The sequence below is a fragment of the Rhopalosiphum maidis genome, chromosome 2 (assembly GCF_003676215.2).
Source record: "Rhopalosiphum maidis isolate BTI-1 chromosome 2, ASM367621v3, whole genome shotgun sequence".
Lineage (NCBI taxonomy): Eukaryota > Metazoa > Arthropoda > Insecta > Hemiptera > Aphididae > Rhopalosiphum > Rhopalosiphum maidis.
This window is the reverse complement of record NC_040878.1, coordinates 14821031-14841407: the sequence shown is the minus strand read 5'-3', so window position 1 is coordinate 14841407 and position 20377 is coordinate 14821031. Positions and strand designations below refer to the sequence as shown.

The 20377-nt window shown below is 26.2% G+C and overlaps 2 protein-coding genes across 2 annotated transcripts; one reads left to right on the top strand and one right to left on the bottom strand.

Moving 5' to 3' along the window:
• Window positions 1–1098: 1098 nt before the first annotated feature.
• LOC113552357 lies at window positions 1099–7068 on the bottom strand. The gene is made up of 3 exons (XM_026955218.1): window positions 6737–7068; window positions 4245–5876; window positions 1099–2170 (listed from the first exon to the last, which is right to left on the bottom strand). Exons 2-3 carry the CDS (start codon window positions 5829–5831, stop codon window positions 1184–1186), a joined length of 2574 nt encoding a protein of 857 aa, XP_026811019.1. The 5' UTR covers window positions 5832–5876; window positions 6737–7068; the 3' UTR covers window positions 1099–1183.
• A 3148-nt stretch (window positions 7069–10216) lies between these two features.
• On the top strand, window positions 10217–16605 carry LOC113550968 (pickpocket protein 11-like). The gene is made up of 9 exons (XM_026952946.1): window positions 10217–10413; window positions 12348–12551; window positions 13405–13683; window positions 13776–13887; window positions 13970–14249; window positions 15119–15172; window positions 15246–15360; window positions 16300–16391; window positions 16493–16605. The coding sequence occupies exons 1-9, from the start codon at window positions 10217–10219 to the stop codon at window positions 16603–16605; spliced, it is 1446 nt and encodes a 481-aa protein (XP_026808747.1).
• Window positions 16606–20377: the final 3772 nt, after the last annotated feature.

Genomic DNA, 20377 nt, shown 5'->3' with positions numbered 1-20377 from the left:
TGCTTTAGGCACCTTAAGTCCTCAACAATAACAAAAAAACTAGTGTAGAAGCGTATGTAGTGACTTGTACCTATACATAAAGTATGAATTGATGTTTTTAACTGATAAATACAGGGCATAGTTTACTTCGATTTAAGAAAATATTTGCTGAAAACTGGCAAAAATTAAATTATAAAATGTTTCCAATGCTAAAATAGTCAATACTAACTCTTCGGATAATATATAAAAAAAATTTTTTATATTTTTTTTTATTTAGATCAATGAATACTCAAAAATCAATGTGTAATGCAATGAGCCAATAAGTTATAAAAAGTAATTCTTTTATCATAAAACACTCGTTATTTCAAAAAGTATTCATGATTCATGGTTTCAAGTTGTTAAAAAAACAATGTTTTTATTAAATATTATATTTCTAAATATTTTTTTAAGTTTTTTACTTTTTTGATTGACAGTATAGTTTTGATTTCGTAATATTCCAAAGAAAAATAATTTTCTGAGTATTTTGATACATAAAAATCAAATTTAGGACAAGTAGTTTATGAGTTATATGTATTTAAAGTTTAGACAAGGGGAGTAGTGGACAAACATTTTGCGGGGTACCACTCCACTCCGTGCATCTAAACTTTAAATACGTATAACTCATAAACTACTTGTTTTAAATTCAATTTTTATGTATCAAAATACTCAGAAAATTATCTTGCTTTGGAATATGAAATCAAAATTCTATGCTGTCATTCAAAAAAGTAAAAAACTTAAAAAAATATAAGGATAAAAAATGTTTAAAAATATAATTTTTTTAAAAAAATGTTGTTTTTTAACAACTGGAAACTATGTAAAAAAATATTTTCAAAATATGAATACTTTTTAAAATAATAAGTATTTTATGATAAAAGAATCATTCCGTATACAAGTTAAATTTATTATTTAATACAATTTATATATTTTTTAAATATATAAATTATATATACATTTTGTTTTTGTTTGTGTTTTAGTATTTTAATTTAATGCATATAATTTTAGGGCCCTGGTAATTGTATATTTTTTAAGTTTATCTTAATACATATTAAGTAATTTAATTTTAAATATATTTTCCTAGTCTAAAATAAGTGATTATATAAATAATATTAATTTTAAGTTGATACCTGATCAATAAAATTATCCATCATCAATTTAAAATTAAATCTTAAAGAAAAGAATGAACAGAGACTATATCATAATCAATGTTTGAATCAGAATCATCATTTTCATTAACTACAGGAATAATTTGAACATTATTATCTGTGGAATTATCTGCATTATCATCATTCAAAGAAATTGGCTCATCAGTATCAGATATTGTATGGACATATATTGTTTGAACATTGTCATCTGTGAGCGAAGCTTGATAATTATTGAAATCTTCATCTAATTGATCGGCCATTTTACTAAGTCCTACATAATTACCATCTTCAACAGGTACCTCTGGCTTCATTTGAGATGGTACTCTTGGTGATACTCCTAATGGTGAGTATAAATATTTTATTACCTTTTTTGGAGTTCCTACATCTAATAATTTTTCAGATTTTGGAGGATTAGGATAACTCTCTGAACCACAAGAGTATTTAAACTCAGTAAGTTTTTCCTTTCCATCAGAATGCCCATATAGTGTATAATCTATAGGTGGATTATCTAACGGTTTTAAGAGATCAATTTCTATTACTTTAGAAGGGTCCGAAGTTCTTAAATTGTTTATTTTTCTATCTTTAATGTCCATTGCGCTGATTTTAATATTTTCAATATTTTTTTTACCAGTATCCATCTTTACTTCAATATCTGAATTGTCAATGTAGAGAGGATCTATCTGCTCGATTTCAGTATCTGTGAATATATTTTCATCTGTAGGATATTGAGTTTCAATTATAACTTCTTCAATTCCAGACTCAATTTCAGTTTTTTCTTCTTCTGTTATTATATCCATATCTTTTGATAGAAAATTTTCTTCTATGTCGTTAGTTGAGTACTCTTCTTCCATATCCTCTGGAGTGACATTTTGAGTTTTAATTATATTGATGACTTGCCGATCAATAAGTTTTTTTAAATGTTGACATTTCTTTAAAAGCTTGTTACGCCTACCAAAAACATCATTTTCATAATGTTCAATCAATTCTTTTACACCACCTTTTACACCAATCTGAAATGAACCATAAATCTTTAATTAATTCTAAAAATTATAGTTAAATATTTTTTTTTCATTTTAATTATTAATAAGTATCTTAAGTAGGTATGTTTTATTAGATATTAGTTACTTATTGGATTAATTTAAGTTTTAAAGGTTATTAGAATAAAAAAAAACTGATAAATTATTTGAATTTAAATACTTGTAGTATGGGAAAAGCTAGAATACATTTGGTTTTTATTGTTGGTATTTTTAGATTATTCAGCATCAGCTACCTTTATGAATATCTTCAATCAATGATTGACAATTTATATGTTAATAAAACTTTCCAACTAGTTAATTCAGTGTAATATAAATTTAAAATAATTAGTGAATTATTTATATTATATATAATTTCTATAAAATACAGTAACTTAGATTATAAGCTGCCAAACTGGTATAACCACCAACAAAGATATGAAAAAGTTATTAAGTTAGGTACTAAAAAAATATGTTATAAATATTTGCATTAATAAAATAATTATTAGTTAAATTTTAATTTAATGAAATTTCAAAATTTTTTAACTGATGGAACTTTTATTTTTGATCCAATAGTTTACTTTAACCAGGCCTTTTAATATCACGTGAGTAAAAGTTGTTGTGTTTTACATTTTAATAATAATACAATAAAATGTAGTATACAATTAATTGGTGGTTTTGAAATCGGAATGAGGGCCGCATAAATATCCACTGCAGATTACAGGTTGGATAGCTCTGTTTTAAATAACGAATAAGATATTTTAAAAAATTAATTAAAACTTTAATTTAATCTAATGTTATCAAGTTAAAATTATTTATTATTTTGTGTCAAAATATAACTAGATTATTTATTTATTGTTACATGATAAAATAAATTAAGTTAAATTAAAAACAACTATCAAAAAAACCTTTAATTTTACTTCTTAGTGCCTGGATTTACAGTTACTCAGCATTCAACAAACAAGTACCAACAGATTTATTAGTCAACACTGGATACACATTCAGTCTCATTCATTCATTAATTCGTATGGTATTACAGTCACATAAATTGGATGGATATAGTAGATTATAATATAAGTTAAAATGGTTTATTGATTATTCTAGTATAATATTAATGTTATCAGCAACATAACTACTACATTTTACTAATATATATATATAATAAGTATTTTTTTTAATGCAAGAAATTATAATATGCATAGTGTTGAAAAGCTGTTAAGGAATTTAAATTACCTAATTATAATTTATTTTTAAAAAATTGAATAAAATTATTGAAATTATTGATCTTGATATATTTTCTAAAAAGTGGACAGTTTCATTTCCCATAAATATCTGATTTAAAGGTTTCATTGTAAATAGGTAAGATACTAGGTAATATTTTAGAACATTATTATAATTTTAAGCAAGGTTTGGATCTTATAGCAATTTAATTGTATACTTTTAATATTTATTTTTATAATAAAATAGGTAAAAGATGCAAAATTATAACATAAAGTTTGCTATTTAAGTGCTATTTTTATGATTAATTTTACTTTAGTATATTTAATAAATTATATAAATTTTTAAAGACTATTAAGCATTAAACAAAACATTTAAGCTAAAAAATAGTAATAAGTGAAAATAAATGTTTAATGCAATCTGTTTTGTTTTATCTTTGTGTAAATCATTAGTCTTCATAATATTTTGTTAGGTATAAATTAACTTTATATTTAAAACATTATAGTTACATTACAAACACTATTCGTCGTTATCGCACATAATAATAATAATACTAATACTTAGATGACTGAAAGACCATCAGGCCTGCAACCAATTAAATATTTTATAAGTAATTGTTCATTTGTTTATTTTAATTTTATTATTCATTACAATTATTAGTAAATATTATATAATATATGTTATTACTTATAAATATTTTTTTAATCATTTAAATTAAGAAAAATTTAAAATGTATAATTGATTTTTTTGTTTTGTGCATATATTATTATACTAGTACGTATTATACTGTTCTTAAGTATTATAAGTTCCAAACCCTAAATATAAGATAATATTATATAAATACTATACTTGCCTCTTGAAGACTATTATTAATTGGATCAATACTATCCGGACATGGACTATCAGCTTGAATATCAAAATGTTTTTTCATAATAACAGCCAATTTTTTTACATAGTCAATAGCTACATCTGCTAAAACATATAAGCTCTCTTCATTTGCTATACTAAATCCAGCATGAGCTGTGAAAACTACAGCTCGTTTTACCATTATTTTATTCCAGTCATCGCGATCAATTTGATACTCCCATTCTGAAATACCGTTTGCAAATCTAAAACGTTCATTTGCAGTAAACTGTCTACGTGTCTGTTCAATTTGAGGAATAGGAGGCAATTGCTTGTATTCAACTAATCCTGTAGGGTCATCAGGTGTTTTTATAACTTTTAAAGCTAAAAGATCCAATTGATTATAATATTCATTAAGATCAATATTGTACATTATATCAGGGTTAACAATATCTGGATCTTCTACAAAACATTCAGTATTTTCTGTTTCTGGTTCTTCATCAATATTTCCAAAATTTGTATTTTCTGAAAAATAATGTTTAGAATATTCACAATCTTCTAAATTTGATATATTAATATCTTGATTTAGTTCAGTACTCTTTTGTTCATTTAAATCATCCAAGAATAATTTATTATAAAAACTAGTTAAAAGACGTGCTTGTAGTTCTCTATCCATATTCAAATTAGTATCATTTGAATCTCCATAAAATAAACTAGGTAATTGATCTGGAGGAAAAACATAAGATGAGCCAGATAAATTGGTTGAACATGATGGACCAGGTATGCTAGTTGAACATGATGGACCAGGTATGCTAGTTGAACATGATGGACCAGGTATGCTAGTTGAACATGATGGACCAGGTATGCTAGTTGAACTTGATGGGTCAAGTAAGCTAGTTGAACATGATGGATCACGTAAACTAGTTGAAAATGATGGACCAGGTAAGCTAGTTGAACATGATGGATCGGGTAAACTGGTTGAACAAGATGAGCTAGGTATATTGGTTGAAAATGATGGACCAGGTAAGTTAGTTGAACATGATGGTCTAGGTATATTGGTTGAACACGATGGACCAGGTAAGCTAGTTGAACACGAAGGGCGATATAACTCGTTCAAAGTTGAGTTAGTTAAATGTTGTAATTGTTTAATCATTTGCGGAGATGATAAATATGATTTATCATTAGTTTCTTTAGAAGTCGGTTCATTAATTTTAGAACCAAAGGTAGGGTTTTTTAATTTTTGAGTATCTGTCTTTGGCATTTTTGATTTAATTTTCTTATTTTCCTCATATGCCTTAAAAGACGAGGCATCTAAATCTTCATCAATAGAGTGGTCACTATCTTCATCAATAACCCATTCAGCTTCTTTTTTATCACACAATGTATTTTCTACTAATAAACACATATTAGCAGGCATAATTTGATTTTCATCATCAACGTCAACATCATCTTCTTCATCATCAACATTAACATTTTGTTTTTCTAATTTTTTTACTGTTTTGACTTCCTGAATATTCTTAAAATCTTTATTTTGATTTGAGATTTTTGTATTAAGCATGTTTGTAGTGCATGGTTCTTTTTCATCAGTACGTTCCATGATTCAATAAAGTAAAATAAAAATAATTTTACTGACTTGTATTTCCTACAACAAAAGTAAAAGCTATTTAAGTATAATGTATATTAGTCTTTATGATCAATAGAAAATAGTTTAAATAAAAAAAATTTTTAATTAATAATATCACTACATAAATGATTAGTTTAATAAATAATTTATTGTTAATCAATATTGATTTAATTTTTTATAACGCTTACTATTAGTTAATTAAAAAAATGTTGATAATCTTATATTGATTATTTTTAGAATGTTTATTGTATGATGTTTTAACGTACTCTACCTTACAGAAATATTGTTTACAAGGCATCTTTAATGATAAAATATTTTATTGCTATCAGTAATTAGTTATTATTGATCGCAAAGATATTCCATAAATCCTACAAAGTTGTTTTGACTAATAGTAAGTAATAGGTAAACATACAATTAAAACAAAAAAACTTTATATTATGTTAAAAAAATGATAAAAAATAAACGCACCTATAACTATAAGGTAAGTATTTTAGAGCTAAATTTAAGAAAAATGAAATATATAAAATTTAATACACTATGATTTTATGATTCCGATTAAATTTAGTAATTTAGATAACATATAATGATACAGTGTAGAATATATTATTCGGTTTTTTATTATTAGTGAGGTATAATGTTATTTTCTCTCAACTTTTATTAACCGAAACAAACTGAATGACTGGAATATGACTAAAATCGAGTCGAATGGCAAACTTACTGATGAATAATAAGCAAAAATTGGATACATAATAAATTGGTATTTTATAATTTTCCACATTAAAGACTACACAACCAAACTACTTAAAAATGCATAAACCAAAATATTATAGGTAGGTATTTGTACAAGCAAACTATTAAATTTTTAACAAAAAACTTACGAGTTTAGTAACCTGGGATTGAGAACGTTTATTATAATTTTAGCTTTAGGTAGGCACTAGACGCTACCTAGTTTGAATAATAATTGTTTAGATTTGGTACACCCGGATTCCGCACACAAACAACTAATACTATTTTTTTTTTTTAATGACCACCGTTCTCCAGCTCTGGGTCATTTTAAATCGTAGTATCAATAAATAAGTGATAACACATGAGTGGCGGCTAATACCGCTTTCCGACTTTGACAGTTTGATGTTTGACTGTTGTTTGCGCCTTGCGTAAATGTAGATTGTGGACTGATCGCCGACTGGACTGACTGGACTGTGGCAAAGGACCAAGGCCATGGGCCCTCGTGACTCGTGAGCGTCATATAAACAAACTAAGAATTGGTGACCGTGACCATGACCATGGTTCACAATAACCAGAATCTTCTCAACATTGTGGTATTATCATGGATAATTTATATACACGGGTATTGGATCACTACATTTTTACTACAAAATAGTTATTCCAAAGTAAATTTGTTCTAATTCAATTAATAATAGATAGGTACGGTTGTCCAGATAAATATTTGTTCTGATGTTGAAGATCTGAATACTTGGTCATTTTTCAACTAAATCGATATTAGGTACCAAATCTATTTTTTTATTGATACATTTTTTTCATTTCAGCAGCAGCCTAATGGTTGGTTGGCAGAATGCAGAAATTTTCCATTCCTAACGCTTCTACATTTTCTTCAATTTCTTTTTTAGTTCATAAAAGCACAATACAATCGCAGACCGCAGTTGATGTCTATTACTGTTTGACTAATATCCAATATCGTGATCTTTAATTCGAACATTTTTGCGACTACATATAACATAGATACACATAACACAAAGGTTCCCTAGGCAATGTAGGGGCGCACTAAGAAAGGATTTTTCAAAATTCGACTTCTAAGGGGGTAAAAGGGAGGTTTTTTATATAGTTATAGATATATGTATTTTTTAATTGTTTAATGATTGTTTGTTATTTCTTCTAAGGGGTTGTTGGGATACTAAAAATATCAACAAAAAAAACATATCTAAAATAATTAGTCATATTTTTATTATCCTAGCAACCGCTTTGAAGAGATAACAAACAATTATTAAACAATTAAAAAATACATATATCTATAGCTATATAATAAACCCTTTTTTAGCCCCTTAGAGGTTGAATTTTGAAAAATCTTTTCTTAGTGCGCCTCTACATTGCCTAGGGAACCTTTGTACAAAATTTAAAGTCTTTAGATTCAGCGGTTCGGTCTGGGCGTTGATGAGTAAATTACTAGATAGATAAAAAAAAAAAAGATAAATAAATAGATTACAAAAAAAAATAAAAATAAAAATAGAGTAAATATATTACTTTAGAGTCCAAGGGTGGCCGAATTTTTTGATAAAGTTATACTAAGAAATCCTTCGCGGAGTCATAAAATACATGCAACTATTGGATAGGGGGTCGACTGGAATTTTTTATTAAACTAATAAAATATTCAATTGGTATATTCTGCACATAGATCTTGTACCTGTAGCTTGCCTATACCTTAAGTATACGGCAGGAATGGCGAACCTTTAGATAACTTGATAACAGGGTGTCAAATCAAAATGTTTGGTTTGGTTTTATTTACCTCACGTGTTAGAAACTGTTCAGACCTTTTTTTTTTGCTTAAAAAATGTTTAATTAAATAAAATATATAAGCATGATATCATTTGTTGTATATATTTAATTTTACGAGATTAGGAAATGGAAAGTACAGATTACACCGATACGACATTACGTTATTAATATCTTACGATTCCACCAAATATATTAATAAATATAGAAGAGCCAAAATGTAAAAAAAAGGTTATACATAAATAAAAATATACATAAATTCATATTAAAAAATTTTTTTTGCAAAAATGTTACGATAAGATGCGAAATGCAAAAGTCTATGACGCGAGTCGCGGTTTGGCCACCCCTAATATATTACAATAATAAGTTAAAAATAATTTCAAATTATCAGGAATTTTTTTTGAAATTGAAGTAAAAATTATTAATTATTTTTAAATTGACGTGTCACTGAAAAAATGCATACTCAAGACCCAACTGCAAACCAACTATAACGTATAATTTAATATACTTCAGATACTTCTATTTTGATGTTTATTATCTGTTTGTTATTTCAAAGCAGGTTTAATTTATATGCAGAGAGATCAAAAGCAGTAAGTATTATGTACCTAGTCTAAATATTGACGCTTGCTGTTTTCACTGTTTACCTGCAATCCTACCTTGCAGTCTCCGCGATTGGGGAGTACTTACTAACTTTTTAAAAATCATGAAAAATTATTTGTGAATAACAAAATTATACGTAAAATTATTAATGTAGTAAAGTTCCTAGGTTTTACATAAATTATTTACAAACAACAAGTAATCGAGTTAATAAAATGAATAAAGTTGTACCTAATCGTATTTTGTAGTTCAGTAAAAAATCAAAACATTTATTAGTTATATAATTATTAGAGACAAGCAAAGTAATAATATATTATTTATAAAAATATATATTATCAGTTATCTGCAGTTATCGCTATATCTGCAGTACTACATATATCATCATCACATTATATATCGTATATAGAATAATTATCTAATAATCGAAAAATCAATAAAACAAAAATATTAAGGTATAGGATTTTTTTAAAAATTTTTGTAGTATAAAAGTGTATATTTCATTAAAATAGTGTATAAGTATAACCAAGCAAAACAGAGTCCTTATCTCATTTAAAACTTGAAAATATTATTAAGTACCTACTCATAAATTTAAATCACAGTACACTAATAATGTAAAACTTAATCGAAATAATAAAGAGAATGTAAAACGGAAATAATATCATAGAGCGTAATTATAATAATTATTCTTCACAAATAGTTGTTTATTTTTGCAGTGATATGCTTATATTGTATGGTTGATTTATTATCTATACATAAAGGTAACATATAATGTATATAATTATTATGTATTTTTTTTTTATAGATACATTATATAAAGACCTTGAACCACTTTTTTGGGTATGTACAATTAATAAAGTACATACATAATATACATCATTGAATAGAATTGTCAATTAAATATTAAATCTAAAAAAAATATTTACGTAAAACTGTAAAAGTTACAGTGACGACTGTATGAAAAGCTTGCGTGTACGACAACGCCCTGCAATCAAAATAATAAATAATAAATAAACTATTCTTCATGATAATATGGTTGAAGTTCTAATCTTACCCATATAATATTATAGTTATTACAATGTTGACTAAATTATTCAAAACAAAAATCAAACCATGGTTATGAACCAAATAGAACATTACAGGTATTATAAAACCTGCTACCGATCTCTTCTCTAATATATAATAGTTTTTTAACTGTTATTATTCTAACATATATTTATAATAGTTTTTTCCCGATATTATAAAAGTCCTGTACAATGTACTGGAATGAGTTGAATCCACAAAAACGCAATATTTTGTTTAAGTTTGACAATTCAGACATTAAAAAAGACAAGGACCGAATAGTAATAAAACTTAAAACAAATATATTCAATTTCGTTAATTTGTTTTTTTCATCATCCAACATTCATGGCCTTAACCACTTGACTGACAAAAGGAGACATTATATCGAAAAGTATGTGTACTATACATTATTTACACGTGTAATACCTTTGTATTTATAATTGTATACGATTATATAATAAATAGATTTTGCTCTTGATTTTAGGGTTTGTTATCCCGTATGCGTACCTATTTACTTGTAAAACTATTATTTCACATCTGCTCAAAATCTGACCCGAGTTTAAAATAGGTATTGGCGTATGTTTTTACAGTTAAATTACTTTATCCTAATAGTACCTTATATATTATCTTAATTTATCGTTTAAATAAAAATTTCAAGAAGTTGAATTTGAATCTTCATAAGAATTTAGCATATGTAGGTACACGTAAAAAGTTAAAACTATCAATAATTAATTTATCCAAGACATTTTCATTATTACCTACGCATTTATAAAATACAACTGATAATATATTCAATATATAAACTCGAGATCAATGTATAGAATTTAATTAATTAATAATTAATATGTATGCAATTGTAATGAGTAATTTTATTATAGTAGTTATATTTTAATATTCAATACTTTAGTAAGTAGTGATCGGTGAATAGAGAAGGGGGGAAGGCTTAGCTGCAATCTACCACAAAAATAAAATTCAAATCAACCGTGAGTGTACAACCATAGTTTTATTAAAACATAATTATTTTAATAATTTATTTCAAGTTTTGAACAATAACATAAAATGCGATATTAATTTAAATATTATTTATTTTTTTTATTTTAGACATAATAATAATACTGAAATAAAGTATTGTTATGAATTTGTATAAAATCAAATAGGTGATTCATATATTGTATTTTAATTAATTTTAAGGCTTATTGTATTCAGTCGGAAATAAATGTAGGCATAGGTGCCGCAAGGAATTTTGTTAGGGTGTGGGTGTATCGTGCACATTATATGTTATTTTCTAAATAATGCTTAAATTATTTCAGTTAAATATACATAGGAATATTTTTTGACAGGAAGAGGATACCAAATTTATTGAAAATTCAATTGAGGAATTTGGAAAAACGTAGGTGTCTACAATTATTATTTAAAAAAATAGGTATTTATTTTATTTTAATATAAAATAAAATATTTTCAATAGGTACCACTGAATTTTTTTTTAAATGTATTTAATTTTTTTTTTTAAAGCTAGGGGGTGCAAGTGCACCTCTTTGTACCCGTCTTGTAGTGCCTATGTATTTTATAATAAAAGAGTACACAAGATGCGAAGATGCTAAATATTTTATTTTTATTTGTTTTTAACCAATTATTATATTATTGAACATTAGAAAAAAAACGAATAACAAATTATAATTATTATACTGAATTTAGTGACAAATATATTTTAATGTAATATAATCATTTATAATACAGTAAATGTTCATAACTTTTCATGATGTAGCTAAAAACAGTAATATACATTAAGGAACTATCTTTATTACCTACCTAGAAAAAAGTAATTATTTGCAAATTGATTTTGAATAACTTATAGAATATTTTTATCTAAAAATAGATGATATATTACATTAAAATATATTTTGTGTATTATATTTATCACTAAATTGAATATAATAAGAATAATTTGTTATTCGTTTTTTTTTTAATACTTAATATAATATTTGGTTATATTTTTGGTGGTATAAGGGTGAAGCTCCTGAAATCTATTTTATCCAGTAAAGTACATATTAGCTCCTAATACCTATAATGTATACCTAATACTTCCTAATACTCCTTCTATAAAATATCCACCGATGTGGTCATAACTACTCATAAGGCTTATTTAGAAATAAATAATGCTTAAAATACTTAATAGGGTGGGTAGGGTGTCCACTAAAAAAATATAATTGGCATCTTTTTTATTATACAAATTACAATACACAGTGTATACATTATTCATAAATGTAACACAAATCATATTAACTACCGATAATTCATTCGTGTTACTATTGTTTTATGTGACAGATTAATCTGGGTCATTGCAATATGTTTGAGTATTTATGGTTCAGCAATACTAGGTTCGTCTACTTGGAATCGTTATCAAGAAAATCCAACTGTGGTATCCATGGATAGAGAGTACAAGGAATGGGCTACTGCACTTCCAGCGGTAACTTTATGTCCCACAAACAAAATCAATGATCAACTTTTCGATGAATTCGTAGAGAAAAAGTAAGGTTTGATTCAAAAATACGAATGATATAATAATATCAAAGTGTAAAACTAATGTAATTTAAAATACCGTTTTAAAAGAAAATTAATGTATTTTATTTTTTAATAAATTTTCTATAATTATAGTTAGTATATAATATTAGTCTGTTTAAGGGTCAGTTGTACCGTCTCCGATTAAACTCCGATTACGTTCAATCACTGATAACAAATATTTTAACCGGGCTCATTTGGCTGATTAAACTGTGATTAACTTTAATCGGAGACGGTACAACTGGCCCTAAACATATTAAACTATTAAAAGTTGTAACAGCTTATACCCAGTTTTTATCGAGATATTTAAATAAGGTAATCTAACCAATTGGGTAATAACAAATATTTCATCAATGTGATATTTGTAATAAATCCAATACATTTATAAAAAAAAAGTAAATACTGAACAATTGGTACTTTTTCACCCTCATATTCATCTAGGTGTTGATAATTTCGTTTTAAATAATATCCATCAATACTGGATAAGATCATATAATACGAATCAAATTCTTGCAATATAATAGCATACAAATATAAATAATAAATATAATGTACAAAATATTGAGTGTATTAATTATTTTATTTATTATTATAACTACTATATTTTCGCCTTAATTGATATTAAATTAAATAAGTTTAATAGGTAATAATAATTTACATCAACAAAATAATCTATTCAAATATGATATTTTTATTTAACAAGAGTTACGGTAAAATACTGAAACTATATCTTTGTCTTATTATTTTATTAATATATTTATTAAATATTTTGTATTATATAAAAAAAAAAAACAATAAACTCATTAGAAAGCTATTGTTTTAGGTTTATAAATTATACAGACGAGGAGAAAGAAGATTTACGGACGTTTCTAGAGCTTTTGGCGAACGCCACTTATGGTACGTTTAAAGACGTGCCAGTGTACAATCGGATATCGCCGAATGACTACTTGGATTACGTTATGTCGCTAAATGGTATTATATCGTACACGATCAGCAATAGTCACGTGGATATATTTTCGTCGATTGAATTGGTGCCCAGTGTAACCGAATTGGGCTTATGTTATTCGTATAACGGGTACATCGCGCCATACAATGATTACAAGTATATATCGATAAAATCAGTCTTCCCTAGTGTAGGAGAATAATATTATTAAAAAAACTCGCGCGTTATATGGAACATAATTTCTTTTGCAGATATTGGAAAAGACGCAACATCAGTGAGTTCCCGAAAATAGACATCATGTCGGGCACCCCGTTGGACGGCGACATTTTCGTTCAAATAACGTCTATGAATTTCGGTTACATGGTAGTATTTTTTTTCTCTCCGCCGAAATTATTTTATGATAATATATAAATATTACACAGTCGTTTATACATCTACGTGTTAGGGATTTTTACACTCTCCTTACGAAGCGCCTGACGTGGCGTGCCGCATTTACCCGTCACCGGAGAATTTCTACAAAACGCTGGAGGTGACTGCGCTGAGTATATATAGTACGCCGGAAATAAAATATCTCTCGCCCAGGCAGAGGGGCTGCCGGTTTTTACATGAGAGCGATTTGGAAATAAGCCCGGAAATGTATACGTACAATATGTGCCGGAACCAGTGCCGAATGGACCAAGCGAGAAAACTATGCGGATGTGTTCCATACTTTTACAGGCCGCTGAGTGAGTGACTTTGTTGTCTTTACTTGTTCCGAATAAATCATATACGTTTTTAATACATCGATAATTTGATTTATTTTATTTTATTTTTAATTTTTTCCTTATTGACGCTCTTTCAACTGACAATGTTAATATAATGAATCATACGCTAAATTTTATTCTGCAATTAGGCCTCCGAATTTAAGAGTGTGAGCTTTACCAACTTATATTTATTTAAGATTCTTGTACATGATTGTCGAAATATTAAAATGTTAAAAAAAAAAAATACACAGATATTATAGATACATAGTGACATAGATATAATCGCATAACGTCCATAACAGTCCATTGGCAGTATAGATATTTAGAAAAAATCTCTAGCGAGGGTAAGGGTGAATTAGTATTATGAGTATCTATGGTTACCATTATAGCTAACCCGACTACAATAATGAAATAAAATTATTATTTTTACGAGTTTTCATTTATTTTCTTAGTTTAATTACTCATATTAGTCTGATATCTATAGTTACTTATATTCCTTATACATTTAAACAATTTAAACCATAATACCTATAATATAAAATTATAAACCTATTGATTATATCATATTATTATTATATTATACATCTAATTAATATTTTTTCGCACTTAAATAATATTTTTATTTTATGGATTGCACTCTCATAGATCTATAGACAACATAAAAAGTTGGAGAATGCCTAAGTATTGGTGGTAAGCGCAATATTTACTATAAACCCTAGAGTAGGTATATTAAAATAAATATAAGGCATTCTTTGATCCAGCTAGAATATAAAAAGAACCCAGTTAGTCCAATATTTTTTCATGAAACCTTAAATATACATATGTACAATAATTTTGAGATTAAATTTCAGAAAAATATAAAATATGTGATGTCGAAGGAATGCATTGTTTGGATCAATATAAAGGTAAATTAATTTGGTTTACTCATTAGTCATTAGTATATGATGAAAATATCTACTAATAATTTATTATTTTAAGAATTTCTTATAAAACTCCGGAATACAACAGGCGTTGATAAAAAAGTAAACTGTGGCTGTTACCCACCTTGTGATGATGTTAATTATATCGTAGAAGGAGACAACACAATTCAATGGTAATTTAATTTTAGTAACTTATAAATTATAAGTTATAAGTTTATAACTAATAAACAACTAAAAACCTATATTCCGTTTTATTCATTTAAAGTTCACCATGGTGACTATCTTCACGTAAAATTCGAAAACGCAACCATTCCACACGCAAATTAAGTCAAATATCTCGATCTAATGTTCGACAGAAAAGGCTCACTTATTGGGGCCCCCACCTAAAAAATAAATGATTAAACAACCACTCGAATATCCTTATTCCTCAGTTCTCTCCTAATATCTTATATCTTATATGAGTTATATGTACATCTTTAACATCTTTAACTACTTAATATTCTACAAATCCTTGTTACAATCGATCTGGTCATACAGAATGGGTCTCAGGGGTACCGCTAAACCATCATCAAATACCAGAATCATTCAAACATTCCAAATAATTTGCCTCTGTATGATCGTTAATGCTCCTCTGTGCGTCACAAATATCACACTGTATAATGACTTTAAAATAATTACCATACGGAAAACAGCTACCACATTTTACAAACGCCTACATTTAAATATAGAACACCATACAAATACCCTCTTTGCTCAATTTCATTCCAATACTTTTTGGACAATCCAGCCAGACGCCTGAAACGGAAATGACCCAAAGCTTGTCTTCAATGCTTATCATACTTAATGTGCACATTATTATTTCTCTCTAAAATTACCACTCATGTTTTAGAAGTTTCTATTATGAAAATGAAACTCTTACTCAATATTTTCTTTTTCACTACCTTACATCGTATAACCCCTCATTTGAATTACTATAATAGGTACAATATATATATATTTTGTAATTTTCATTAAAATGAATAAATAAAAAAGTATAGTATAAATATTGGCCATAATTTTTTAAAATATGATTACTTATATTTTTATTTTGTTAATTACTATTTTTTTCCCAGGTTTTTAGGAACTAATTTGAAGTGGGGACTTATAAAATATCCTCGTATGCGTTTGAAGAGAAATATTCTTTTTGGTTTCACTGATGTCTTAGGTAGGTATAATCGGGAAAACAAAAACAAAAAATAAATTAAATATTTTATATTTATTATTAATATACAATAATACCATACTTTATATGCTTACACGTTTTAGTTTCGATTGGAGGCACTGCAGGTCTATTTCTTGGATGTTCGGTATTAAGTTTCTTGGAGATAATTTACTTCTTCACATTTCGTCTGGCCTTTACGTCATTGTATGAGAAATAAAAAACATTATTATGTATTATTATTATTCCTCTACCTATTCTATTAATCTATTAAAATATGTTTTTATTGTTTTTAACTACTTATATCTATTATTAGCAAATATAAAACTAATAAGTAGATCAGTAAGTATAAGCTTATACTATATTCATTTTTACACTATTATAGTTTTAAGGTTTCACTTAGAATACTAGAATAGTAACCAATATAAAATGAACCAATTTAAAACTGCAATTATTAAAAACACTCTCTTTAAGATAATCTGTGGCAATTGTATTTTATTTACATAGCAGGCATAAGCTAGAAATTAAATTATAATTATTATTTATTTAAGTATAATTTATAATTATTCATTATACTAAACGTAAAAACAATTATAAATTTTTACAAATATCGACCACTGATTTGTCTGATTTTTTCGTATTTTTATAATTTGTTATTAATAAAATAATATAAAGTATACGTGTATACGATATAACCATGAACTGGTGCGCGATAACAATTTTATTGAACTCCGTAGTCCGTGTAAACATAGTATATAATATAATAGGCGGTAGCCATTTTCCTCCAAAAACGAAATATCGTTTTCCTCCAAAAAAAAAAAAAGGTTGGTTTCTATTTTCCGCCACATTATTTTTACTAAAATAATGTCTATTTTTCTCCAACATTTTAGATAGTGTCGTAGTGTTGCGTTCCGAATTATAAAGATAAAATATGGCTATGATCACATTTTGCGAGTATCTCTTGATAGAATTGTGGTCGCTTCATTTCTAGGTATGTAATTACAAAAAGTAAAATAATTATTCATATTATGTCTAACTTTTATTTTCTTTAAACAAGTATTTATTTGTTGCTTAAAATGTCCTATAATTATAAAAAAATATAATATTATATAGGTACTGTAGTGATTTTACTATATTTTATATTTTACATATTGTCTGGTTGCATTATCATCAACCACTTATTATTAATAATTATCTAATTTTTTATTATTATTTTATTTATTGATTGATGCATCTTTATCGACGTACGTATATTTTTATTATATTCATTTTGTTTTAAGCCACCCGCCAAGTTCAGCGCGTACGGTGTATTTTATATTATAAATATATACTTGAAGTATTTAAAATATTTTATTTATTGAAGGAAAATGGTCAAGAACTATTTTTTATTTTTTTGGAGGAAAATAGGCAGTGGAGTTCAGCATTTTATATTATTAATCTCATGTTATATAATTATAATATAATAGGACTGTTAAACTACGTGAATGGGTAATTTGTCGCATATTTATTTACAATGAAAAAAATTAAATAAATAATGTTTCAACTAACAATATAAAAAATACTATGTAAATTACCAACTAAATTTAAAATATTATAATGATTATTAAATAACTTTAAAATACATAATTAAGTATAGGTACTTATATAAACAAACAGATCCAAAATCATAAGGTAAAATTTTATTTATTTTGGTTTTTGAAAACTTGTCAGTTGCCAATAACTTTAATAGCATCAACAAAAATCATGTTTTGAGTTTTCGTAATGTGGAACATTGTACATATTCTGTAATATTATAAAACTAAATTAAATAATTCTTATTATTTGATGTACCATATAAATATAATAATAATAGATAGATAGAAATTAAATGTCTTAGGGACTTTTGAGGGGTCATCACACATTTAGTACCATTCTTATAACCGTATCAATTTGCCATGTTTTCGCGATCTGTTCTGCAAACGAACGAACGAGTGTCGGGGACACGTTTGTTCGGGTGCGTATAAGTTGACCATGATGTAAGCAAGGTCCAAATACCTCGGTTGACAGTGAGTAGGTATATACTATAATATAGTACGCGTCGATAGTGTATAATAATGAACTACTTGTAAGAATGAGAATTGTCAATACTGAACAGTCTCACTCTTCTAATTAACCTATTGTAGTTTACTATACATATTTTATATTTTCTTTGTGGTTCATGGTACATTTTTTTCTTATTTTATCTTTTAATTGTTTTGTAATATTTTAATTATTTAATGTAACCATTACTGTTGAGATACCAGACTGTATTTTTAATAAATAAATAAATAAATATAATTCAATATATGTTGTGAATACATTTTTTGTTGCTTAGTCAAAAAAATTGACAGTTATTCCACACAAGATTTTCTATGCATTTTATTTACAATCCAAAAATACAATCATAATAATTTTCATATTGTATAAATTAATTTTACAATACCATTTTGTAATTTTTTAATAATGTATGAAATAAAAACCAATATGAAATAAGTTAACAAAAAAATTTATTCAAGATAGGTAATCATGAACATTATAAATATAAACATAAACAAATATAAACAGACAAACAAACATAAACATATTATTATTATTATATGTATATATTTATACGTTTTTCAACAATGCGCAACACAGCATAGCATTCGTCTCATAAATTTTTTAGTTCTACACTATAAGGATTTACGTTTAGGACATGTCGTATCCGTTATGTGTGGTGCCGATGCTGATGTCAGCTCCTGCGCACCAGTTAAATCACTTTGCTCCTCTTGGCCATCAGCTACTATTGTATATAAATTTGGCATTGAAACCGCGGTGCGACGTAGGCATTTCGTTTTTTTTATTTCTGATAATTCGTCAGTCTCTATTGATGTAGAAATGTTGGGCAAAGACTTAAATTTGATTAGGTTTATGCCATTCATAATTATTTTCGGCTGATCCGACTCATTCGACAGAATAGTTGTAACGATCACGTCCTTCAACAAACTGCTAGAATTTTCCTTAATTTGGCATGGAAATGGCGTTGCGGCGTAGATAATTAAAATTGTTTATTACTGACTGCTACAGGTTAGACTCCAATGAGATGTTAGGTAAACTTCCAAAGTTAATTTTGTTCATTGTGACACAAAACGTGAATATAATTTTAGATAGATACAAGATAGAAAAATAAAAAAAAATGAAAATAAACTAAGATGACGATTCAAAAATATTTGATTTGGCAGTTAGTAGTTATCCAGCACACTTCTGAATTGGTAATGAGAAATAATTTATAAATGTTCGTATTTCATACTCATGAAATAAACAATAAAGCTAATCTTAATAGCTTAAGCTAATCCTTGACGACAGCAATTTTATTATTTTTGACAAATAATGGCCAGTATAAAGAAATACGAAAAATAGTATCATAATAATATAACACATATTATTATTTTGTGTTCATTTTTCTCATAAAAATCATTTTATAATACATATGATTAATTTATAGTTTTTGGAATATGTTTTAAGACCATATTTTTATTATATATATTTTTGTTAAATATATATAAACAGTCAGACTGGGAGAAAAAAATAGCCCAGGAAAATCATAATTTTAGAGGCCCTCAGTATACTTACGACCTTATATATATATGTATAATATATATTTGTAAACACAATTTAGTATTTAAATTTTTAAGTATTTTAATAAATTAAAATAAAACAAGATAAAATAACTATTGTTTATTTGTTTATACTCTAGTAATTGTCGTGTATATAATTTAAATTACAATCTTACAATCAATTTGATTTTAATGAGAAAGTTTATTATTTGTATTTTACTTTTAGGTGTTTTATTTTTAATTATAATATTTTACTTCTTTCGATTGAATTATACGTGAAAACATTTTAAATAATACTAATAATACCAAAATTAACTAAACAAATTAACTTCTATAAATTATATTATAGAAGTTCAGTACAATATGAGTGCAATAGGC